Here is a 26,143-nt window from a genome sequence, read left to right as displayed (position 1 = left end):
CCATGCCTTTTGTAACCCATCCTTCTACCCCGAATTCAGGCAACCATGAATCTATACTCTGAAACTATAGATTTGTTTGACTCCTCTAGCACTTTATATAAATAAAATTCTACAGTATGTTCCCAAATTCTTTTTGCCTGGCTTATTTCACCCAGGTTGAGTTTGAGATTCACCGACGTGGTTTCACAGATCAGCAATTCATCCTTTTCATTGTTCAGTAGTATTCCACTGTATGGAAATACTCTAATTCCTTTATCCATCCATTTACCTGCTGATGGATACTTGGGGGTTTCTCCCCATTTCTGATTATTACAGATAAACCCATAAGCTAGATATTCTGATGAACATATATGTTTCTGTTTCTGTTGGGTAAATAAGGAGTAGTAGAGTGGCTGGATCATATTTAATTTTTTAAGAGACTGCCAAGCCATTTTCCAAATGGTTATACCATTTTCCAACCCACTAGCTGTGTGTGCAAGATCGAGTTTTTTACAGCTTTGCCAATAATTGGTATAGTCAGCCTTTTAAATTTTTCTCCGTGTGATACAGACCTATCTCAGGCATAGTATGGGCTCAGTTCCAGACCACCACAATAAAATGAATCCTGCACAATGAAGCAGCTCAAATGAATTTTTTGGCTTCCCAGTACATATAAAAATTATTCTTAGAAAAAATGAAATTTGTGCTTATGTTGTAGTCTCTCAAGTGTGCGATAGCATTATGTCTGAAAGAACAATGTACACACCTTAATTTTAAAATACTTGGTTGTTAAACAATGCTAACCATCCTCTGAGCTTTCAGTGAGTTGTCCTATTTTTGCTGGGGGAGGGTCTTGTCTTGAGGGGGTTGGCTGCTGACTGAGCAGGGTAGTGGCTGCTGAAGGAGGGGTTGGCTGTGGGAACTTCTTAAAACAGGACGACGGTGAGGTTTGGCGCATCAGTAAACTCTTCCATTCATGAACTGTTTCTCTGTAGCAGGCAGTGCTGTTGGATAGTATTTTACCCACAGAACTTCTTCCAAAATTGGACGCAAGCCTCTCAAACATTGTGCATCTTTATCAGCTCCGTTTATGGAATATTTTAAATCTTTTTTTGTCAGCAACTTTTGCAGTTACCATCTCAGGAAACCACTTTCATTGCTCATCCATAAGAAGCGTCTCCTCATCCATTAAAATTTTATCATGAGATGGCAGTAATTCAGTCACATCTTCAGGCTCCACTTCTAAAATTCTACTTTTTGTGCTGGTTTCCCCCACATCTGCAGTGACTTCCTCCACTTGAGTCTTGAACCCCCCCAAGTCGTCCATGAGGACTGAAGTCAACTTCTTCCAAACCGTTAATGTTGATATTCTGACCTCTTCCCATGAATCACAGATGTTCTTAGTGGCATCTAGAATGGTGAATCCTTTCCATAAGTCAGTTTTCAATTTACTTCGCCCAAAGCCATCAGAGGAATCACTGTCTATGGCAACCACAGCCTTACAAAAAATGTATTTCTTAAATAATAAGATTGAAAGTCACAGTTACTCTGATCCATGGGCTGCAGAATGGATGTTGTGTTAGTAGGCATGAAAATAACATTAATCTTGTACGTCTCCATCAGCGTTCTTGGGTGACAAGGTGCACTGTCCATGAGCACTCATTTTTAAAAGGAATCTTTCTGAGCACTAGGTTTGAACACTGGGCTTAAATCCCCCGCAGGCCATGTTGTAAGCAGATGCGCTGTCATCCTGGCTTTGTTCCAATTATAGAGCACAGGCAGAGCAGACTTAGTGTGATTCTTAAGGGCACTGGGATTTTCAGAACAGTCAAAGAGCACTGGCTTCAAACTCAAAGTCATCAGCTACATTCGCCCTTGACAAGCCAGACTGTCCTTTGAAGCTTGAAGCGAGGCATTGACTTCTCTCTGGCTATGAAAGTCTTCTTCCAATATGTCTATTTAATTTAAGTGAATGTCTGCTTAGTGTAGCCACCTTCATTAATGATCTTCGCTAGATCTTTCTGGATAACTTGCTCTCGCTTCTGCGTCAGCATTTGCTGCGTCTCCGTGCACTCTTCTGTTACGGAGACAGCTTCTTTCCTTAAACCTCCTGAACCAGCCTCTGCTCGCTTCCAGCTTTTCTTCTGGGCTTCCTCACCGCTCTCGGCCTTCATAGAACTGGGCCTTAGGTTAGGGCCTTGCTCTGGATCAGGCCTTCGCTTAGGAGAACGTCATGGCTGGTTTAATCGTCTCTCCAGACCACTCGAGCTTTCTCCATACAGCCACAAGGCCGGTTCACTTTCTTACCATCTGCACATTCACTGGAGTAGTGCTTTTAATTTATTCCAAGAATTTTTCTTTGCATTCACAACTTGACTGGTGCAAGAGCTTTCGGCCAATTTCAGCTTTCCACACGCCTTCCTCGCTAAGCTTAATCATGTCTAGCTTTTGATTCAAGGTGAGAATGTGAGACTCTTCCTTTCACTTGAACACTTAGAAGCCATTGTGGGATTCTGAATTGGCCTAATTTCAATACTGTTGTGTCGCAGGGAATGGGGAGGCCTGAGGAGAGAGGGTGAGACGGGGGAAATGGCTGGTCAGCGGAGCAGTCAGAACACACACATTTGTTGATTAAGTTCACTATCTCATGTGGGTGCAGTTCATGGCACCTCAAAACAACTATGAGAGTAACATCAAAGATCACTGATCACAGATCGCCATAACACACACAATCATGGAAAAGTTGGAAATACGGTGAGAATTACCAAAATGTGACACAGAGACACAAATGAGCAAATGCTGTTGGAAAAAATGGCACTGCTAGACTTGCCACAAATCTTCGACTTGTTTTAAAAAACAACGAAAGACAATGCCTGTGAGGCACCATAAGGCAAAGCGCAACAAAACAAGGTATGCCTGTACGTTGTAGTAGCGTCTCGGTTTGCATTTAACTAATGACTAATGATGTCGAGCATCATTTCGTGGATCCACTCATTTATGCATCTCCTTTGGTGAAGTGCTTATTCAAATATTTTGCCCATTTTTCAAAATTGCATTGTCTGAGTTTTGAGAATTCTTTATTCCGGATATGTGTCCCTTTTATGATGAATGTGGTATTCATATAATCTTGTCAGTCTGTGGACTGCCTTTTTCCATTTTTTAAGAGTGTGCACACAAGGTGGGGCAGGAGCAGAGGGGGAGAGAAAATCTTAAGCAGGCTCTGCGCCTGGCATGGATCCGGAGATCATGGCCTGAGCCAAAATCAAGAGTTGGATGTTTTACCAACTGAGCTACCCAGGCATCCACCCTTTCATTTTTTTAATCGTGTTTTTCAAAACCAAAAGCTTTTAATTTTGACAACGTCTATCATTTCATGTTTTGTGCTTTTGGTGCTCTAAAAATCCTTTATCTCAGGGTCACAAAGACATTCTGCTTTTTCTAGAAGTTTTATAGTTTACATTTACATTTAGGTCTTGATCCATTTCAGGTTATTTTTTCGTGTTGTTTAGCAGACTTGCCTTGTTCCTGATCTCAAGGGAAAACAATTCCCATCTTTTACCATTAAGTATGATGCTGAATCAGTGATGCCCCGTTATTTGTTTGGAAGCATTCTCTGCAATTCCTTGTTTGCGGAGACTTTTTGTCGTGCATTGGTGGTGAAACTCTTTCTAATGCTCTTTCTGGATACACTGAAATGATGATGTATTGCCCTTCCTTCTGTTAATATGGTGAATTCTGTTGATTTTCAAATGTTTGGCCTACCTCTTGCTCACGAGATAAACTCTACTTGGTTGTGATCTTGTATCTTTTTAAAAAATAAATGGTCAAAATTGACTTGCTAATATTTTTGTTAAGGACTTTTGCACCTAAATTTATGATGGAGATTGGTCTGTAATGTTTTCTAATGTCTTTGTTAGATTTTGCTATTAGGGTTATACTAATATCATAAAATGAATTAAGCAGCAGTTCCTCTTTATGCAAAAATATGTTGCTGTAGGATTTGTGTTATTTCATTATGTTGGACAGACTTCATCAGCCATCCAGGCCTGGAGTCTTTTGGGGAAGGTTTGGAAAAACAGATTTATTTAGGGGCGCCTCGGTGGCTCAGTCAGGCATCTGCCTTTGGCTCAGGTCATGATCTGGGGATCAAACCCCCCATCAGGCTACCCAATCAGCAGGAAGTTCACTTCTTTCTCTGGCCCTCCCCCTGCTTGTGTGTGCGCTCTCAAATAAATAAAATCTTTATATAATGGATTTATTTAGTAGATATAGGACTGTTCAGATATTGTCTCCTCTTGTTTCAATTTTGATTCTTCATACTTTTCAAGAAATTTATCCATGTCATCTAAATTGGCAAATATGTTGCATAAAGTATGCATAATATCCACTAAACCTCTTTTTTTTTTTTTAAAGATTTCATTTATTTATTTGACAGAGATCACAAGTAGGCAGAGAGGCAGGTAGAGAGAGAGGAGGAAGCAGGCTCCCTGCCGAGCAGAGAGCCCGATGCGGGGCTCGATCCCAGGACCCTGGGATCATGACCCGAGCCAAAGGCAGAGGCTTTAACCCACTGAGCCACCCAGGCGCCCCTCCACTAGTCCTTTTTATTGTTGCTAGGATCTCTGGTAATAACTCCTATTTCATTATTTATATTGGTGATTTTTCTCTTTTTCTTAATCACTGTAATTAGATTTTAAATTTTTGTCATTTTTCTTGTCTTAATTTTTTTCTATTTTGTTAATTTCTGTTTCTTATTCACTTCTCCTTGGCTTGAGTTTACTTTGATCTTTTCTTTCTAGAAATTGTTTTTTTAAGATATTATTCATTTATTTGACAGAGATCATGGGTAGGCAGAGAGGCAGGCAGAGAGAGAGGGGGAAGCAGGCTCCCCGCTGAGAAGAGATCCTGATGCAGGGCTCGATCCCAGGACCCTGGGATCATGACCTGAGCCGAAGGCAGAGGCTTAACCCATTGAGCCACCCAGGCACCCCTCTAGCAGTTTTTAAGATTAACTTTCAGTCACTTATTTTATGTCTTCTCTTCTAATAGAAGTACGTAAAGGCGTAAGTTTCCTGCTATGCACTATCTTTCTCTATCCCGTAACTTTGATAGGTTGTATTTTCCTTGTTGTGTACTTCACAGTATTTGTTCACTTTTATTGTTCCATTTTTGATTCATGATTATTTGGAAGTGTGTTTAATATTTGAGTTTTTCCTAGATATCTTATTATGGATTTTTCATTATTCTTTGGTTAGAGAATTTACTCCGTATGATTTGGATTCTTTTAAATTGACTGGAACTTTTTATGGGCCAGCATATGATCTACCTTTTGACAAATGCATCATCTATGCTTGAAAATCATGTGTTTTCTGCAGTTACTGGATGTAGTGTTATACAGGTATTAAATAGACCCCTGAGGTTGGTGGTGTTTAGATCCCGTGTCTTACCGATATTTTGTCTAGTTCTGTCAGTAGTTGAGAGGCAGTAAAATCTATTCTGATGGTGAACGTGTCCATTTCTCCATTTAACTTAAGCCCATTTTGCCTCCTGTACTTTAAAGTTTTGTTACTATGTGTGTACAAATTTATAATTGTTATAAGTTTCTATTATTATGAAACATTCTTCTTTATCTCTGATCATACTTTTTCTTGAAGTCTCTTTTGTCTGATACTGAAGTAGCCACTTTAGCTGCCTTATCCTTATTGTTGTTTTTTTTTTTTTTTTAAAGATTTTATTTATTTGACAGAGAGAGAGAGATCACAAGTAGGCAGAGAGGCACATAGAGAGAGAGGGGGAAGCAGGCTTCCTGCCGAGCAGAGAGCCCGATGTGGGGGGCTCGATCCCAGGACCCTGAGATCATGACCTGAGCTGAAGGCAGAGGCTTAACCCACTGAGCCACTCAGGCGCCCCTGCCTTATCCTTATTGTTTACATGGTACATACACTGTCTTCCATCTGTTCACTTTCAGCTTATTTGTGTCTTTATATTTAATGTGTCTTTCTTACAAGCTTATAGACAGCATGTAGTACAGTTTTGCTTTTTCACCTGTTCTGCCTTTAAATTTGAGTGTATAAACCAGTTAATGTTTATTGAATTGCGGAAATGATTAAATTTAAGCTACTATTATGTTTTTATTTATCCTGGGGTTTGTTTGGGGTTTTTTTGCTTTTTATTTTTTCTACTTTTTTTTAATTATTTGAATGTTTATTAATGTTCCATTTCAATTTACCTATTGGCGCTCTGCTTATATGTCTTTGCATTACTTGTTACTGGTTGCTCTAGGGATTACAACATGCTTAATGTCTAACCAGTCACAGTCTAGAGTTAACTTCATGCCATTTCACATAATATATAGAAACCTTTCAATCATATGAGTCTTTTTCCCTAGTCCTTTTTGTGCTAGTTGACAAGGTTATGTTTGCATACACTGAAAACTCTACTAGATATTACAATTTCTAAATCAGTTTTATATATATATATGTTTATTATATATGTCTGTTATATATCATATATACATGTCTAATATATAATATATAACATGTCTAATTTTATATACACAATGTCTATATTAGATATATATACATACACATATATACATCTATAGATACACATCTATATATACAGTATGTTTATATTATATATACAGATACATATATACATGTACAAATACACATATACATATATATATGGAATGTAAGAGGGAAAAAAATATTGTTTCTGCTCAACTATTCTTTCTGTTGCTTTCTTCATTCCTTGAAGATATAAACTTCCTTTTAGCCTAAAAACTTCCTTGAATATTCTTTTAGAACAGATATGCTGATGAATTCTCTTAGTCTCTCTCCTTCTGAAAAGATGTTTTGCCTTTTTCTCCTGAAGGATATTTTAGGTGACGTTCTTATCTTTCAATACTTTAAGTGTAGATATTATTTCACTGAGTCCTTGTTTTTATGATTTATAATAAATCTGTAGTCACAGAAATCATTATTCCGTATATGTACTGTATTGGTTTTTACTAGAGGCTTTCAAGATTTTTTTTCTTTATCTTTGGCTGTTAGTACTCTGGTTTTGTTGCTGTCTAGCATGATTTTTCTCTGAATTTATCTATTTGAGATTTGTTGAGCTTCTGAAATTTGTGAAATGTATGTCTTTCACTAAATTTTAGCAGTTTGGGGCCATTATTTCTTGAAAAACTTTTTTTTTTTTTTTTTTTTTTGGCCTCAGTATCTTTTTTGTCTTCTCTGGCATCCAGATTACACATTACACAGGTCCCTCGGGTTCCATTTATATCTTTTCAATCTTTTTTTTTCTTTGTTGCTCAGATTTTATAATTTCCATTGATCTACCTTCAAGTTGATTTTTCTCTGTCCTCCCCATTCTAACAACTTACCCATCTAGTAACTTGTGTCTGTTAGCTACTGTATATTTCTGTTCTAAACTTTCCATTTGGTTCTTGTTTATAGTTTCTCTTTCTCTGAGAATTTATATTTTCATTCATTTCAGATGTGTTTTCCTTTACCCTATAAAACACGGTTACAAACAGTTGCCTTAAATTCCTTGGTAGTTCTAACTTCTGGATCATTCAGAGTTGCCATCTGCCATTTTCCCCTTGAGAATTGGTCATAATTTCTTGGCTCTTTTAAATTGCATTGGGGGTGTTACAAATGCAATGTTTTATCAACTCTAGGTCCTGCTTACAGTGGAGCAGGAAATATAGGATTAACTTTAAAAACAAACAAAAACCCTGAGATGTTTCAGTGCGAACCCAGCAAGTGAAAACCTGGATACAGCCCATCCTTACTGCTGATTACACTTACAACTCTAGGCCAGAGACAGCTCTCTGAGCACTCTGAAAATGAGTAAAGCAGGAGGTGTTGGAGGGAGTCAAGATTTTGGAGAATGTTTTTGTTTTAGCAAGTAATCACCCTTTTATGTTTACAACATAAGTTCTGTCCCATTTTCTGTGAGTTGTGGTTTCAATCTGAGTTCAATTTTGTTAAGTCTTTGCTACACTGGTTTGGGTCTTCCCTGTCACATGTGGCTCAGGGGTGAGTCTGATACTTGTGTGCATCGTTCAAATCTCAGCTCAGTTCTCTAAGCTGGTTTGGGGGTGTTCTGTGCTGCTCTTATTCACGGGTTAGGCTGAGACTTGTTCTAATCTTAGTTCGCGTCTGAAAACATTGCTGGGTCCGTTGGAGTCTGACCTGCCAAGTGCATAGCTCAGGGGTTATTCTTCAGCTGGGATTGATTCCTTCCGCTTTAGAATATCTCCTTCACCAGTGTTCCTGGATTACCTCCATGCTTTTCAATTTCTAAGGGCTTTTTTGCTTTTTCTTGGTTCTTTTCACCAAAAAGGGCTCCTACTGGAAATGTAGTCACACAGAACGCCATGATGCTCTGTAAATGTTCCCACACTCCAGGCAAAGCTAAGAAGCAATAAAAGTTAAAACTCCGCCCCCTGCAGGTTGATTCCTCTCCACAGTCTCCCTGCTTTATTTCTTTGCAAAGTTGGCTGGGCCCAGAGCTTTTAGCCATAATCCGCAGGAAGGATGGGCTGTTTGCCCTTCCTCTATCAGCATGCAACTCCTGAGGTTTGGTTGTGTTTTTATAGCTAACCCTGTGTTTTCTGCTCCATTATAACTTAGTAGCAGACAGGCAACATTACTGAACGTCTGGAAGTTCAGTAGTATTCTGAGGTGTTTATAATTTTGCAATGGAGGAATGAATAGCACATAGAGGTTTTCAAATTCAGCCGGTGAAACAAAACACTGATGACATACTCGCTGTGTGCTGTAGGTGGAAGACGGTAAAATAATTTCAGTGTTTACCTTACCACCTAGCAGGCATTAGACTTGCTTAGTGAATAACAATCAGTAAATATGATAATAAGCATATTATTTGCAAAAGACAGTTTTCCCTCAATGGTTAAAATACCATTTTTAATTAACGTGGTAGAGTGCCTTCAGAATAATGAATAGCACAGACACAGTGCTATTTAATTTTGAATCCATATTCAAATCAGTGGTGTACTTTCCTATTGGTAGAAAATCTGAATGACACTTTATTAGCTAATTTGCTCTTTTCTAAATTTTTAAATCTGGTTTATGAGAAATAAGTTATTTTTTATTTTTTTAAAGATTTTATATATTAGAGAGAGAGCATAAGCAAGCACAAGCAGGGTGAGGGGCAGAGGAAGAAGCAGGCTCTCCGCTGAGCAGAGAGCCTGATGTGTGGGACTAGATCCCGGGACTCTGGGATCGTGACCTAAGCTGAAGGCAGATGCTCAACCTACTGAGTCACCCAGATGCCCTGAAAAATACTTCAATACATGATGATTTCTTTTTTAGTATCTTCCTTAGAATGGCTGATGTCAACTTTTGTAAACTCTTTTTAATTAAATCGCAGACACAACCAGAGCAAGAAGAAGCCAGGAGAGCGATGGTGTGGAATATATTTTCATTTCCAAGCATTTGTTTGAGACAGACGTACAAAATAACAAGTATGTGGAAGGTTTTTGTATGACTGTTGTTTTTAAGCCTGTGCCTCTCTTACCTGGTTTTAGGCAACTGAGGGTTCCCTTCTGTTTGAAATAAATTTTAAGTTTTATAATATTTGAGACGGATGAAAAGGTGAGGATTTGGTTAGTAGGTGTTACCAGTCTTCACCTGTAATGTTTTAATAACCTAGAGCTGCTATGTTTCTGATGAGTTAAATGGGCAGGAGTTACTTTGAAGGATGAGGGAATGTTGCTTATACGTTACTGTGGCCTCTTTCCACCCCACTCCTTGAATCTTAACACAGAATTTGAATAGAATTTTCTTTAAAAAATCTAACAACGATGTACTAGACCCCTAGTCCCACGATCTCTTCCACACGCATCTCTGTCCCTCACTGGCTCTTCAGCGAATTAAAATGCTGTTAGTCGCCTTGCTTACACCCTGTCCTCCGGCCAGCTCTAACTGCCCCCGCTCCCCAGGTCCCCCATTTGCTCCAGCCTGAATATTTTAGGGTATCAGGGAGCAGTGTGTGTTTTAATGCAGGATTTGGGGATTTTATTGAAACATCAAAATGCTTTTTTCCGCGTTTGGCACAGCGATTGTGTTTTTATAGCACGTAATCGGCTGCCCTGCTTCCATTAGCCACCAAGCAGTTCCTCCTGTCGTTCGATAGCTGAGTGTGGTTATTCTGTAGCGTGCAGTGAAATTTCAGTAGTTTCTATTGTTTGGCTTATTCACTGTTTTATTGCATTGCATTAGTTCTGAAAAAGAGGTGATGGAAAACAGAGTACTGCTGGACTGAAGTACTTTCTTTCTGCTTAAGTGTAATACAAGCAAGTGTTACTGATTTGAAAATGTAAAATACAAGATTTTTTAAAATTGACATTCTGGAGGACTTGGCCCTACTTATTTTATTGAACACAGTAAAAAAAAATTACATGTTCAGCAAAAATCTTTTTATATATTTGAATTATGTCTTTCCACTTCTATCTGTAATTAATTCGCGAATGGCTCTGATGCAGATCTGATTTCCTACAGGTTTATTGAATACGGTGAATATAAAAACAACTACTACGGCACAAGTATAGACTCCGTGCGGTCTGTCCTTGCTAAAAACAAAGTTTGTTTGTTGGATGTTCAGCCTCACGTAAGTGAACAATGAGCTATTCAGTGCCCTCTGGCCCGTGTGAGCTGCCACACTTCACGGGAACCTTTCCGTCGGTGGGTAAATCTGAAGGCTGCTCACTCTGGGCCTATCTGTGGCTTTCCTAGTGACGAAAGCCTTTAAATGTGAGAGGTCTCTGGTGAGAGGGGGGTAAAAAGACCCATGCTGTTAGAGAAGAGGAGTAGGGGAAGCCACAAGATCTGTTGGTAACTCTTGTTTATATTCCACGTTTGCCAAGTACCAGGACTCTTCGGTATTTCTTCTGTGTAGTTTTTATTTAAAAAATACATTGCTACGTGTATAATGTATTCTTAAGTGTTAAGTACGATTATAAGTGTTTGTAATTTTTACAGTGGACATTTCGGTTCTTGGCCCTCTTGTATTTTGATTCTCTACATATTCTACAAGTGCACACCCCCTGCATAGCACTGGGGGGCGTTTCGCAGGAACTGAGCTGAGTGAGATCGTCCCTGCAGCTGTCAGCCGAACCCTTGCTGGGAGGCCAGGGATGCTTACGAACGCTCTGGACCGAGGATGGCAGTGGATGAAGCCATTCAATTCTTACTGAACCACATCTCTCTCCTCCAGCAGAGACCCAACCCATAGCTTTGTCCTTGTCACCCAGGGGCCACAGACTCTTGCTCACTGATGGGTGTACAACTTCTAAGACCCAGGATGGCCTGGAGATGCCCCTCACTCCTCTTCAGGAAGGTGAATCTGGAGTGAAAGCGTCCCAAGGATCAGTAGGGCAGCTGACCCCTTCACTTCGGCGCCGGCGATGTGTAGGATACTCCTACTTGTGCCGAATCTCTCTGCTGGTACCCTGGGTCTAGTCGGGTCCAGCTGTCTGTCCCCAGAACCTCACTAGCCCACCGGACATACAGATCCTCTGGCCCCACCCCCCACACTAACCTTTCAGGGGAGTTTATGATTTGTACGCACATTCTGGGGGGCCCCTGACACATAGATCAAGAGGATCCCTCAACTCCCACCCTTTTACCATTCCCCCTCAACTGTAGGTGAGTCCTCAGAAGCGTAGTGTAAATAATGTAAGATATTTTGAGGGGGGAATGTTGACAAGCTTCCTGGAAAGCAGAAGGCTTGCCCTTTTAGGATACTCCAAAGGATGGCATGGCACACAAGACAGAATGACAGACTCCTGTGTGAGATATGGAAGAGGCTTAGATGGGATGGTTGGAAGATTTTCCTGTGCAGACACACACTTAACTCATAGCATCTTTTGAGTATTTGATTTAAAAATCAGTTTTATGGTATTTTTAGCTGCTTCTGTTCAGTATGAATTATGATAGATTTCAAAATATTTCAAAACATTTTAAAAGGCAAGTTATATTCTCCAACATTTTTTCAGGGGTATATAATTATGACATTTAATTGGCAACTACTGATTGAATAATATATTGAAGGAGCTACTGGCCTTAATTTTAAGGAGTTTTCTCCTTTGAAAGAAACTTTGGTTTTACTATAAAATTCACTCATGACATTACGAAGAAATAATACTTATTTTCTTCCTTGCAGACAGTGAAGCATTTAAGGACCCTAGAATTTAAGCCCTACGTGATATTTATAAAGCCTCCATCAATAGAGCGCCTGAGGGAGACAAGAAAAAATGCAAAGATTATTTCAAGCAGAGATGACCAAGGTGCTGCAAAGCCTTTCACAGTAAGTACAGTGAGGCTCATTAAGAAAATGTAAGTGGTGCTTGAAATTACGCATGCGGGAGCCCCACTACCTTCAGAAGACATGCTGTAGTAGATGGGGTGGTCCATAACTCCATGAAAGCAGAACTGGGTTTAGGTACGTACCTTTTGAGTGATTGCATGGTAATGGCTTTCTGTGCTTCTATGACGAGATCTTCCTATTCTGTTGACTGAAATATTCCTGTAATGATGAGTGAGTGATAATCCTGAAATTCACGATAGGTGGGAACTTTGCGTGAGCAGTTGAGTCACGAAGTTATGACGTCTGAAGAACTGGCAGGTCAGGAGGGTCATTTTCATTTGGGGCTGAAAGAAAAAACACAGGATAGCATTTGATAAACCAGTTATAGAAATGTCTGCGTCCATGTAAAGTGATACAATTGCCTGGTTAACCAAAGTTTTTTTTTAATATTTCCTTTTGCAGGAAGAAGACTTTCAGGAAATGATTAAATCTGCACAGATAATGGAAAATCAGTATGGTCATCTTTTTGACAAAATCATAGTAAATGATGACCTCACCGTGGCATTCAATGAGCTGAAAACAACCTTTGACAAATTAGAGACAGAGGCCCACTGGGTTCCAGTGAGCTGGTTACATTCGTAACTAAGGGAAACTCCCACGGTCAGCGTTTTGTAGAGTGCATGACGAAATCAGTTACTGTCCCGGTGGCAGGGTTTGTTAGTCTACGTCACTGCTGTAGACGTGCAGTCTTGCTTAACACTGAATGTTGGTTTTGTTTGTATCTTTCTCCAGCCTTACTTCAAGCACAGTATTTGAGTAGAAGATCCAGAATCAAAATTTGCATAGTACCATCTTTTGAGCAGAGCTTTTGAACCTTTTTGTTATCTTTAACATACAGCTGTATCTGTAAGAGAAGGTGGTTGGACTTTTCAGGGAGAAACAGCCAGGGAATTGATAGTGGAGTTGTGCTTCGTCGGGTCTCAGATGTGGTCCCTCCATCAAGTCTGGACGCTCTTGGCATGACCTTCACAGCCGTGAGCAGCTCCAGGCAAACAGGACAGCTCTGCCGTTCTTCGGATGGGTCACGAGGCTCACCTGGGCTGACAGTAAGGCATCCTCTTACCATTCTAAAAGCGCAACCTTTTTCTTACATATCTACAATATAGTCAGTGTATTTAAGGAATTATGACACATTTGCCTTAGTGAGTGGCCTGCATGTCATAGCTTGAGAAGGCCTCTTAGGACTACAGATCAGTGTCTCAAATATTTAATGAGGGAAGGTAAGACTTTTTAAAATGATTATATTTGTCACTAAAAGCTCTTCCTTCATGGGATTAGTCTTTGTAATCATGACTTGCCCCAAGAGAACACCAACCTTACTTATTACAAAGGACATTTTTATTTGTAAATCATCAGACAGGATTTCTGCAGTCACCATCCAATAAATCGTAAGAATGTGATTCCTATTCCAAAAGTAGGTGTTTTACATGTTACCAATACAGTTAAAATGTGATCAATTTTCACATGTGCAATTAATCATATTTTAAATTGCACTAAGATGTATTTTAGAAAACTTTTTGTGTGATGTTAACTTACCTCTTCATCATCAAAATAATTCTTAACACTGGTCAGGTGCCATCCTAATCTTACCATTTTTAAAGAATTATAAGAGAGACTGTATTATAAATATTTAGATGGGTTCTCATTTTTGCTTGTCTCTAGTGAACTTCAACAAATAAATCACATAGCGCAAGATACTGGAAAGGGCCGTAAGTTGTATAAGAGAACAACATGTCTTGCCATTCTTGCATGCACTAAGAACCTGCCAATCAAAAATCACTGCATCTGTGACTTTCAAACAAAATATTTTTTGTTGATTTGTAAAGAGAGTTTAGATGTCATGTTTAAAGAAAAAATAGAATGTAGTGAAATTTTATATATTTATGAAATCTCTCAAAGGCATATTTTTTTAATTATCAAATGGAGCTCTTCATAAATTGTATGTAAAGATGTCATAATTTAAAATAGTTTTATAAGTCAGGGTCAACATTCCATGTAAATATTTGACCTTTGTTCATACACAGACCCACAAGTGTTACACGCGCACCACGCGTTTGGTAGCGCTATCCGCTGGGTTTCCTTCAAAGTTACGTTAGAAACAGAGACAAAAACTACTGCAATGGCCTTGATACACACGCAACACTAAAACAGTCAGACTAAGTGTTACCTAACATGATCCAAACAGTGAGTTCTAAGTTTATAAACCCAACAGCAAGCCATTTAGTTTTTTTAAAAGAGTGGGGAAGAGGGCTGCCGTACTTAAAGTTATAGGGCTGCTCTAAGAAAATACAAATCTTACAGAGTTTGGGTAGACTCCTCTTTGAACACTGGCTAAAAATCTCCTGTAAATCAAAATCTCCTCTTCAAAGAGTAATGGGAAACGTGTAATTAATTATCTAGGCAATTGTCTGAATAATTTCGGCGTCCAAATTCTTTACTGCGGGGGTAGAGGGTAGCAGAACGGGGTGGAAACAGAGTCCTTGTGGCTGTTGGTAGCGATGGGGTGTTACTACGAAATATAAGTGTCCAGACCTCTCTCCCTTTTCACACTAGAACTGAACAAGGGTTTGTTTGTTTGTTTTTAATGAAAAGATGCCCCTTAGCAATTTGGGAAATGTACTAGGTACATGGCTTTGCAAGTGATGCTTACACGGCCATTTTGATGTCTAGAAACCAAGTAAGACAGCGCCAGGGGCTCGCTGATAACTACTGCAGAAGGCCCGAGACTTTCGTCTGCAGCCAGACCCCCTCCTCCTTCAGCAAGGAGACGCACATGGTGCCCCTCACTGTCAGCCACTATTTGAGAGAAGAGGAATGTTTATATTTTTAAGTCCATATATTTAAAATCCAAGATCAGAAAATTCTGTATTCCCATGATCACCAGTTGCAGATCCCAGCTGGAGTCCATTCAAAAGAAAAAGGTGAAATTGAAATATTTTTTTCCCGTTGTTTTACTTACTCATATAGACATTCTTAATAGCTGTAAGGCTGACATTCCTGGTATATAATGATTGAATGTATCTGAATCATAATAATTTAAAATGGACAAACCTGTAATCTCTACAGATTTAAAAAAAACTTAGTAAAAGCTTCTTGAAGATCTAGATTTCTATTATTTATTTTCTTTTTGACTGCTGAGGATTTCTAAATAAATGTAATGGAAAACCTTTGATCTTAATAAAGTCTCTTCAGAGGACATGTGCACTTGCACAATGTTCTTGCACTTGGGTCTTTAGGATATTGTTTCTTGTGGTCGAACAAACTGTTTTCTACTCTGATTCCAAATGGTTTATTTGAATTTGCCGTGTTTAAAATTAAACTTCATATTTGTTTCTATCAGTAAGTTACTGGTCTTAACAAGGTTGTTGGACAGGCGGACTTCACCAGTCCTGCTCCTACCCATACAGTGCAGCCATTTAAAGAGACGCCCTCTCTGGCCGTGGGTCCCACTCCCTGGATCACTCTGGTCCAGCGGACCCAGCCAGGCCTCGGGGCACCTGCTGGTCCCCGAGCTCTTGGGGGGGCATCCTTCTCTGCAGCTCCCTCCTCCGGGACGTGTCCATCCCCTAGTCACCATCCCTTGCCTCTCAGGCCTGTTAGTGAGTGACAGCCACCTCCAGCCTGGCCCAGACCCTGAGGGTGGTCCAGAGCTGGGCTTTCCCCATGGGACCCCAGGAGAAATGAGAGGGGGGTGGACAGTCAGGGCCCATCCGAGATGGGATCGTTCCTTGTCCCATTCCTCCCCATCAGGAACTAGAGCATTCTCCACATCCTGTTCCTGAACTCCAGTCAGGCACAACTCAGCTTTTTTGTTTAGCTGTACCTGAGGATAGACGGCGACCTGCTTAGGTGCACACACGCGCTCATTAGCGCTGGCCTTGCTTCAACAGTTGAGCCAATGAGCCCCAGCTCTGCTTCCGCTGAAACACTCTTCAGGGTAGTCCTCAGGAGCCTGGGATCTGGAGCCGCACTTCCTGAGTTCAAATTCTGGTTTTGCCTACTACCAGCTTTGCAACCTTGAGACAGTCCTTGAACCTCTCTGAGCAGGAAAATGGACATCATAATTCTGCTTACCTCATGGGATGGTTGTGGGCACAGAAGAGCTGATCCATGTAAAGTACTTGGAACAAAACCCTGGGACAGAAATATTCGATAACTGTGAGCTCCTGTGTTATAGTGATTATTCTCACATCACACAATTTCAAAACAGCTCTATAAATGATCACCCATATAAACAGTTCTCTATTAGCAAATTCACTGGAAGTCTAATAATTCCTAGGATGGTTTTATTATGTAAAAAGCATCCATTACTTCCAAGTGATACATCAGGACCAATTTAAGTAATCCTCAATAGGGAAGTGAACAAATTGTTATTTTTAGCCACTGGTATGCAGTATAACTTACATGGATTTAAGAGAAATGTCCCTTAAGTGCATGAATGCCCTTTCTTCTGCTACCACACTTCCTTCACAAATGCTTGCTCCCCTTATCCTCAAGCTCCGGGAGGGCAGGGAGTGTTTTTGAAACCGCTATGTACACACGTGCTCCGACCAGGACCAACACCCGCCACCCCACTGTACTTCCTGACCATCAGACGTCTGTGCGGTTTCCATTCGCCGTCTCATTGAATCCCCACAGCTCCCTTATGTGAAAGGCACCTTCCTATTTGTACAACTGAGAAAAGGGAGGGGCAGGGCTTCAGCACCTTGCCCCAGGTGACCGAGGCTCGAGGCTCACGAGCACCGGAATCCGAACTTGAATCGGGGTCCGCCTCCCCGCGCCCGCACCATTTTCACTGCGGCGCACTTCTGATGTTGCTGTAACTTGAGCCGGAGATGGAAACCTGAGATTTGGTCGCTTGGAGAAGGTTTACCCTTCTTATGCAGGCACAGTTTATAATTTTCTCAAAACGCTCCTGCTTGAAGTCGGATAGAACTTGCTGCACCTAAGCCTGTAAGAACTGGTTAATCAGAAAGTGGCTGTTTATCAGGAGCAGACTTGCGCAGTGTGATACACCATTCGGTTTAGTCCGCCCAAGTCCCGGTCCTTAGTGGTGAATTAGGACAGTCTGCGCTTTGCGGGGATTAACTGGAGTTGGTTGTGTTGCCCAGTTCCACGTGATGTCTGTTGGAGAAGCTGTGACCAAGAGTTGTTCCCCTGATTTACTTTGTCAAAGATTAAACTGCATGTGGTAAAAGATCTTTTTCATGCCCCTGTCCCTATCCTTTCTGTTGGCGCTACCCCAATTATTTGGTGATGTTTGCCAACGTGACTGCCATAATGCCAGCCTTAAACCAGAATAATAAAGGTCAGTCTGTAGAATGACTGAGTAGAAAAAAGAAAAGATCCTAAATCCATAATAGCATCTAACTGTTGAACCAATCCTGGGACCTCTGTCCACTAACTGCTGAATACACACTCAGGGTTCTCATGGCCTGTTGGCAGGAATATGAATTGGTGTAAACACTACAGAAAACTGTATGGAGGCATCAAGAAATTAAAAACAACTGTATTATGATCCAGCACGCCCACTTCTAGGTATACATCTGAAGGAAAATGAAGTCTGTACTCCCTGGTTCACTGCAGGATTACTCATGATAGGCAAGACAAGGAAACAACTTAAGTGTCCACCAACAGATGAATGGATAAAGAATGGAAATACACACCAATATTATTCAACTATGAAAAAGAAGGAAATTCTGCCTGTTGCAACAACATGGATGGGCTTTGAGGGTCTTAGACTAAATGGAATAAGAGAAAGGCAGTAACTGTATGTTCTCATTTCCATATGGATTCTGAAAAAGACAAACTCAGAATGAAAAATGGTAGTTACCCGGGCCTGGAGGGTAGGGGAAATGGGGAGATGCTGGTCAAGGGTAAACTTCCAGTTATAAATTAGATGAATTCTGGGGATCAAGTGTACATACTGACTATAGTTAACAACTCTCAGGTATATTATACAGTATAGCTAAGAGTAGACTTTATCACCACATACACCAAACAGAAGGTAATTATATGAGGTGTTGGAAATATTAACCTTATTGTGGTAATCCTCTCACAATATATACATGTATATATCCCATTGTACACCCTAAACTCGCAAAATGTTATATGTCCATTATTTTTAATAAAACTGAAAAAATACAAAGGTTCTGATGGTTTACGTCACTGGTAGGCTGTTCACTGCGAAAGCAGCATCCGTGAGTAACTCAGGCCACTCCCACTCTTTGCTTTCACTTACCAAAGGGGGTCTTCACAGCTGCACATGCCCTTGAGTGACACAGTGATTGAACTTGAAAACACCCTGGAACGACAAAAAACATGATCATCTCAACAGATTCAGAAAAGCATTTGATACTACTCAACATCCATTCATATTAAAAACTCTCTCTTGAGTTTCTTCTTAGTGGGTTTAGAGGGAACATACCTGAAAATGATAAAATCTATATGAGAAACCCACAGCTAACATCAGAGTCAACGGTGAAAAACTAAGCACTTTTCCCTAAGGTCAGGAGCAAGACAAGGATGTCTACTCTCAACACTTTTACTCAACTTAGTACTGGAAGTCTTATCCACAGCAAAAGGAAAGAAAAGGCATCCAAATTGGTAAGGAAGAAAGTAAAACTTATTTGCAGATGATGTGATACTATACATAGAAAAACCTAAACACTCCACAAAAAAACTATTAGAAATAATAAATGAATTCAATAAAGATGCAGGACACAAAATACACAGAAATCATTTGTGTTTCTAAACACTAGTAACAAACTAACAGAAAGAGAGATTAAGACATTTCCATTGACAGTTGCACCAAAAAAGAATAAAATATCTAGGTATAAACCTAACCAAGGAGTCAAAGACCTATAGTTGGAAAACTATAAAACAGTGACAAAAGAAATGGAAGATAGCACAATTGGAAAGAACTAACATTGTTAAAATGTTCACACTATCCAAAGCAAACAACAGATTCAGTGCAACCCCTATCAAAAAACAATAGCATTTTTTTTTTTTTTACAGAAGTAGAAACAAATGATTTTATAGAACAAACTAGAGAGCCCAGAAATACAGTCACACTTACATGGCACATTAACCTACAACAAAAGAGGCATGAATATACAAAGGTGAAAAAACAATCTCTTCAGGGGCACCTGGGTGGCTCAGTGGCTTAAAGCCTCTGCCTTCAGCTCAGGTCGTGATCCTAGGGTCTTGGGATTGAGTCCCACATCGGGCTCTCTGCTCAGTGGAGAGACTGCTTCCCCCCACCCCGCCTCTCTCTGCCTGCCTCTCTACCTACTTGTCATCTCTGTCAAATAAATAAATAAAATCTTTAAAAAAAACAAAACAAAACAGTCTCTTCAACCAATGATGCTGGGAAAACTGGACAGCTCCATGCAAAAGAATGAAACTGAACCACTTAACAACATACACAAAAATAAATTCAAAATGAATTAAAGACCTAAATGTGAGATAGGAAACCATACAACTGAAAGAAAACACAGGCAGTAATTTCTTTGACCTCAGTTTTAACAACATTTTTCTAGATTGGTCTCCTCAGGCAAAGGAAACAAAAGCAAAAATAAATTATTGGTACTACACCAAAAAAAAAGGTTTTGCACAACAAAAGAAACCATCAACAAAACAAAAAGGCAACCTACTAAATGGGAAAAAAAATGTTTGCAAATGATATATCTGATAAGGGGTTAATACTCAAAATAAAGGGATTGGGTGGCTCAGATGGTTGGGTGTCTGCCTTTGGCTCAGGCCATGATCCCAAGGTCCCGGGATCGAGTCCCCCATCGGGCTCCCTGCTTAGCTGGGGGTCTGCTTCTCCCTCTGCCTGCTGCTCTTCCTGTGTGTGCTCTCTCTCTGACAAATAAAGAAAGAAAGAAAATCTTTAAAAAAATCCAAAACATATAAATAACTTCTACAACTAAACACCAAAAATACAAGTAATCCAATTAAAAATGGAAAGAGGACCTACATATACATTTTTTCAAAGACATACAGATGGCCAACAGACACTTGAAAAGATGCTCAACATCACTAATCATTAGAGAAATACCAATCAAAACCAAAATCACCTTACATCTCTAAGAACGGCCAGAATCAAAAAGACAAGAAAGAACAAGTATTGGTGGGGATGTGGGGAAAAAGGAACCCTATGCACCGTTGGTGGGAATCTTAAAAAATCAGTGCAGCTCTGGTGGGAAAACAGTATGGAGGTTCCTCGAAATGTAAAAATAGTAATGCCATATGGTCCAAATGCGATGGTGCCAGTAATTCCACTACTGGGTATTTACTCAATGAAAATGAAAACACTAGTTTGGAAAAATACATGCACCTATGTTTATGGCAGCATTATTTACAACAGCCAAAATAGGGAGGCGACTCAAGTATCCATCAATACATGAGTGGATCACAATATATGTGTACACACACACACACTCACACACACTGGAATATTACTCAACCATGAAAAATGAGATCTTGTTACCTGTGACAACACAGATGGACCTACAGGGTATTATGCTAAGTGAGTTAAGTCAGGCAAAGACAAATACCAAATGATTTCAGTTTTATGGAATCTAAAAATAAATCACAAAACAAAGAGGTAATAGATCCATAAACACATAGAATCGACAGTTGCCAGAGAGCAGGGTGGAAGGTGTGAGAAAAAGGAAGGAAGGGAGACACAGGCTGCTAGTTATGGAATGAACAGGCCACGGGGATGAAAGGCACAGCACGGGAAATGGAGTCGATGGTATTATAATAGTGTTCTGTGGTAACAGTTGGTAGCTATACTTGCAGTGAGCGCAGCCTTACGAACCAAGCTGTTGAATCACTGTTGAATACCTGAAACTAATGTAACCGTGTGTCACTACACTGGACTTTTTTTTTCAATCTGGAAAAAAAATTCTGGAACCTATAGAGTGGGCCAAAGCAAGAGACTACATTTAAATTCTATTCTTCCTGGATTTCACTTTTTTCCTCCACAACATGGATGAGATTTTAACCTTAAAGTTTGGACAAAGTTGTTTTTATGTTTTTGGATTTACAAATTAATCATGCTTGTGGGTCTACCATTTTGAACAAAGTAATACCTATTTTACTTGACTTGGGCAAAAGTAATACCAAAGGCTTCATTTGTCGAGTCTTTACTCTGCCCCACGCACATTCTTTTTTTTTTTTTTTTTAAGGTTTTATCTATTTCAGCAAGAGAGAGTGAATGCGTGCCATGAATAGGAGGGGGAGAGGGAGAGAGAGAGACTCTCCAGCACAGTCCATGCTGAGCGCAGAGCCTGATGCAGGGCTCGATCCTGGGATTCTAAGATCATGAGCTGAGCTGAAACCAAGTGTCAGAACTTAGCCAACTGAGCCACCCAAGCACCCTTGCTCCAGGCACTCCAATCAGTAGTGTGTGAACATATAAAAGATCTAAACAGGAATACATTTAAATAACCACGGCTATGGGGACGCCTAGGTGGCTCAGTCGGTTAAGCATCTGCCTTTGGCTCAGGTCATGATCTCAAGGTCCTGAGATCAAGTTCCACTTTGGGCTCCCTGCTCAGGAGGAGTCTGCTTCTCCCTCTCTCTCCCCCTCCCCCTGCTTGTGCTGTCTCTGTCTCTCTCAAATGAATAAATAACATTTTTCAAAAAAAATAACCGTGGCTATAGAATATAATTACTGTAAATGTTAAAGATGAACTATCTATATAGCATAAGTAAAAGGACTGGCAACAAGCCAGGCAGATGCAAACAGAAAGCAAGGGACGTAATAATATTAATTATAGTAATATTATTAATATTAATATCAAAATTGAGTTCAATGTTTATTAGTTGGGTCAAACATCCTCCTGTAATAAACAGTGGTACAAGCCACAAAAGGAAGAGCTCAGACGAAGACATAAAGCAAAACCTTGAGAAACGTAATCGACAAAACGACGTTATTTGGTTATTTTTGAAACACTTCTCTTAGACTGTGGAGAAAAATGGTTGTAGAAGGTCCACATGTCTTAATTTCTCTGGCGGATCTCACAGCCATGAAAAGAATGCTTTATCCTGCAAACTGACGTTGCACTTCTACTGAAGGACTCCGCGAGCGTTTACGAAACACAATCCTCAATAGGCCACAAGGAAAACCTCATTAAATTCCAACATATTGAAATACTTCAAATTACATTTTATCGCCACAGATCCACAGAAGTGAAAATGATCGACAAATAGAAACCAAAGCAGGGGGGAACCACCTGGAAAATTTTTGTGAAAAATTTGTAAGTATTCTGATCACCGAGGAAATGAAAATGAAACTGCAGCTTGTTTGGAGAACGGTGAAGCTCTCGATCTATGAAACAGGATGAAAACTGAGCTTGGGAACATTTGTTGCCTTAAAAGCTTTGCTGAGGAAAAAAATAAAAATAAACATTGGCTCAAGCAACTTGGGAAATGAGGACATGAGTGCTATTTTGGCTAGGCTAGCATATACACTGAATTTTCCAGGAATGCACGACCATGTAAATCAAAAGAAGGTTGTATTTTCATTTTTTTCAGAATGTAGTATGAGTTTTTCACTGTCCTGGAGCCTTGGGTCATTAACGCCAATAGCGCCCGTGGCCCCTGTGGCTCACGTCGGTGCCGACGCCTTGCCGCGGCATGTGCAGCGAGTGTGTACGTGCGTTCAATGACAGCTACCTTTAAAAAAAAAATTATTTACTTATTTGAGAGGGAGATAGATTCCTGGGGGATGGGGTGGCAGGGGTAGGGGGAGAGGGAAAGGGAGAGAAAGCCTTTAAGCCAGCTCTGCGTGGAGCCTAACGGACGCGGGGCTGCATCTCCCGATCCGGAGATCACGACCTCAGAGCATGACCTGGGCCGAAACCAAGACGTGGACGCGCGACCCGCCACACCACCTAGGCGCCCCCGACCACCGCTCGCTTGTCAAAATGTATACTCTGTGCTCCATTGCTTCCCCTTGATTTCTCCTTTATGTGACAGTGGGGTTTCCTCTTAATTCAGCAGGTTTACATGATCTATGGACTGTATGTCAGGACAGCAGAAGAGACGATACAAAATGTCTCTTACAGAAAGGGACCACCGAGTATGATGGGGCTGATTCCTGGACGCACTGGCCATTCAAATCCCACCTATTTTACACTCTTTTAATTTCAGTGCTCATCCTGATCTAATATTATATTGTGATATGATCCGTGCATAACTGAGCGGAAACTAGCATCCCCACAGAGACTATGGCTAGAAACAGGCTACTGAATAAGAAAACATCTTGAAGGTCAGAAATACTTACAAAAAATATCTAGGGGCACCTGGGTGGCTCAGTGGGTTAAGCCTCTGCCTTCGGCTCAGGTCATGATCTCAGGGTCCTGGGATCGAGCCCCGCATCGGGCTCTCTGCTCAGCAGGAAGCCTGCTTCCTCCCTCTCTCTCTGCCTGCCTCTCTGCCCACTTGTGGTCTCTGTCAAATAAATAAATAAAATCTTAAAAAAAAATTAAAAAAAAATCTAATAAAGTTATAAATAAAATGACAGATATCAAGCTAATAGATACCCCTAGAACATAATTTTAAAAGATAGGGATGCAAATTAAGAAAAAACACTGAGATGTGGGAAACAGATCCAAGAGAGCCAGTATCAATCTACCTAAATTAAAGACAGGCCTTTGGATTCACAGATCCAGATATTTCTTTTGAAAATCTGTACACTCAGCAGTAGAGAAAGAATCCCACGACAAGAGAGAGACAGAGAGAGACGAAGAGAAGAAGAAAGGGGAGGAGGAGGGTGAGAGGGTGGGAGGGAAAAGGAATCTGTTGGGCATCACACATCTCACGTACATCAGGGCACCAGATGAAAAAGGACACATTAAGTACTGTGGGGAAAATGGGTCTGAGCCTAGAATTCTATAACAGCCACTGCTCACACCAGACTATCATTCAAGAGTGACAAAAAAATGAACTCATTTAGACATACAAGAACTTAGACATATTTACCACCCCTATCTGCTATATTCTGCCAGGAAGAAAGATTCAAAAATGCAATGTAGCAATGAAAAGGAGTTGATGAAAGGGAAGGCATGAATCAAACCCAGAGTGATAAGTAGAAGAGTCAAAATGATGTATAGATACTACCAAAGATCTGGGTTCAAATCACTCCTACACTACTTCTTACCTATGTTACCTCATTCAATTTACTCATTCTTCCCAGGCCTTCATTTCTTTATCTACCAAATGAAAGTAATGATAGGATGGACCCAATAGAGTTTGTTGACATGCTGTCCGTAAAGCCCTTAGAATAGTGTTCGCATCTGGTAAATATTCGATACATATTAGCTATTATGGGTTTCAAACTGCTGATCTATTTTTGGAGGGCAATTTTGCAGCTACACCACAATTTAAAATACACATGCCCTTAGATCAGACAGTTTCATTTGCATTCTACCTACACTGGAATGTTAACTGCAGTCAAATTTATTATAGAAAAAATTATAATCAACCTATCATCAGTAAGAGAATGATAAACAATGGTATAACAGAGTTTTATTATGCCACTACTTAAAAATATGAGGTTTTTTGTATTATTATAATGTACATATTAAAGAGTGTGTCTATATTGACGTGAAGGGTGCCACATTCTTGTGTATGAAGGCATACACAAAATGATGACTGACCAGTACTGGTGGTGCACCTGTGGGCATGCAGGTACCGAAGATTCTCAATTCCTAGTACATCCTGGTCTGTATTATTCAAATTGTTTTCTTTTTGAGCACATTCTACATTTATAGTTCAAGTGTTACAAAGTAAATAAATGCCTCACAAATATCACATCTCGACTTTGGTCACAGTAGATCCTAAGAGTGCTTTGGTGTGTAAAAAGTGTACCTTGACCTAGTGCAGGAGGTAAGACAGACTTTCCCTGCGTGCCCTTGCTGGGAAGGCATGACCTTCAGCCACGCCCTATTTTGGAATCCCAATCTCTAGTGAACGTCACTGCACGTTTTCTCCCAGTCCCTTTCCTTTATGCCTCAGATACTGTCACCAAGGGAGCACTGCTTAGGCTTATTACCTCCTCGCTCTATCCTTCTTTTCTGCAGGCTTTCCCAGACCATCTCCCTCACTCCTATGGCTACATCTACTGGAAAACAGGACGAACACAAACATTCACTGGACACACAGTCTGTTCTAGAAACTTTGCGCAAGCTTCCTCATTTACTGCTCGCACCGGTCTCATGGAAAGCAGTATACTTGTTTTACAAATCAGAAAAGAGAGATGCACAGAGTCTGAGAAACTTGCCCCAGGTCATGTAGCCAGTCTGTGGTACATACAGCATCTAGGCCCAATAGTGCTGGTTCCAAAACCATGTTTCACTACCCTTTAAACCATCCGGTCTTCTATACATTTAATCACACTGACTGAGGGGTGTGTGTGTGTGTGTGTGTGTGTGTTACAGGCATGATACCTTTTCACTCTCTGCCTCGGTTTCCTCCTCTGTAAAGTGTGGGTAATAATAATGCCCACCTCGTTGGGCCTGTTATGAGGATCAATTCTGGTTAATATTTTTGACAACGCTCAGAACTGTGCTTGGCACATGGTGAGGGCGACACAGAAATGTGGTCGTGAATTTGGTGGTGGTTGTTTTCCCCTGGAATTCTAAACCCTCACTCCCAGTGAGTCAGATTTCCTTGATGAACCTTCATAGGTAAAAGCGGTCCCCGGTACCTGTCAGCTCTATCTCAGAGACATCTCCCCTTAATGCACTGC

At 40.4% G+C, this 26,143-nt stretch overlaps 1 protein-coding gene across 2 annotated transcripts in view; it reads left to right on the top strand.

Annotated features, from left to right (window-relative positions):
• The window catches only part of MPP7 (MAGUK p55 scaffold protein 7), a 290,474-nt gene extending 274,869 nt beyond the window's left edge, over positions 1-15,605 (top strand). The window contains exons 14-17 of one of the 2 annotated variants that reach the window (XM_080812558.1): positions 9,382-9,475; positions 10,512-10,620; positions 12,175-12,318; positions 12,781-15,605. In XM_080812558.1, the coding sequence (XP_080668684.1) occupies positions 9,382-9,475; positions 10,512-10,620; positions 12,175-12,318; positions 12,781-12,960 (527 nt within the window). In that variant the 3' untranslated portion in view covers positions 12,961-15,605. The remainder of the gene's footprint in view (positions 1-9,381; positions 9,476-10,511; positions 10,621-12,174; positions 12,319-12,780) is intronic. The other variant, XM_080812557.1, reaches the window with a different exon arrangement.
• The last annotated feature ends 10,538 nt before the right edge of the window (positions 15,606-26,143 follow it).

Source organism: Martes martes, assembly GCF_963455335.1.
Source record: "Martes martes genome assembly, chromosome: 8".
Taxonomy (NCBI): domain Eukaryota; kingdom Metazoa; phylum Chordata; class Mammalia; order Carnivora; family Mustelidae; genus Martes; species Martes martes.
Note: the sequence above shows the minus strand (reverse complement) of the source record. Positions and strands in the feature narration are given on the sequence as shown.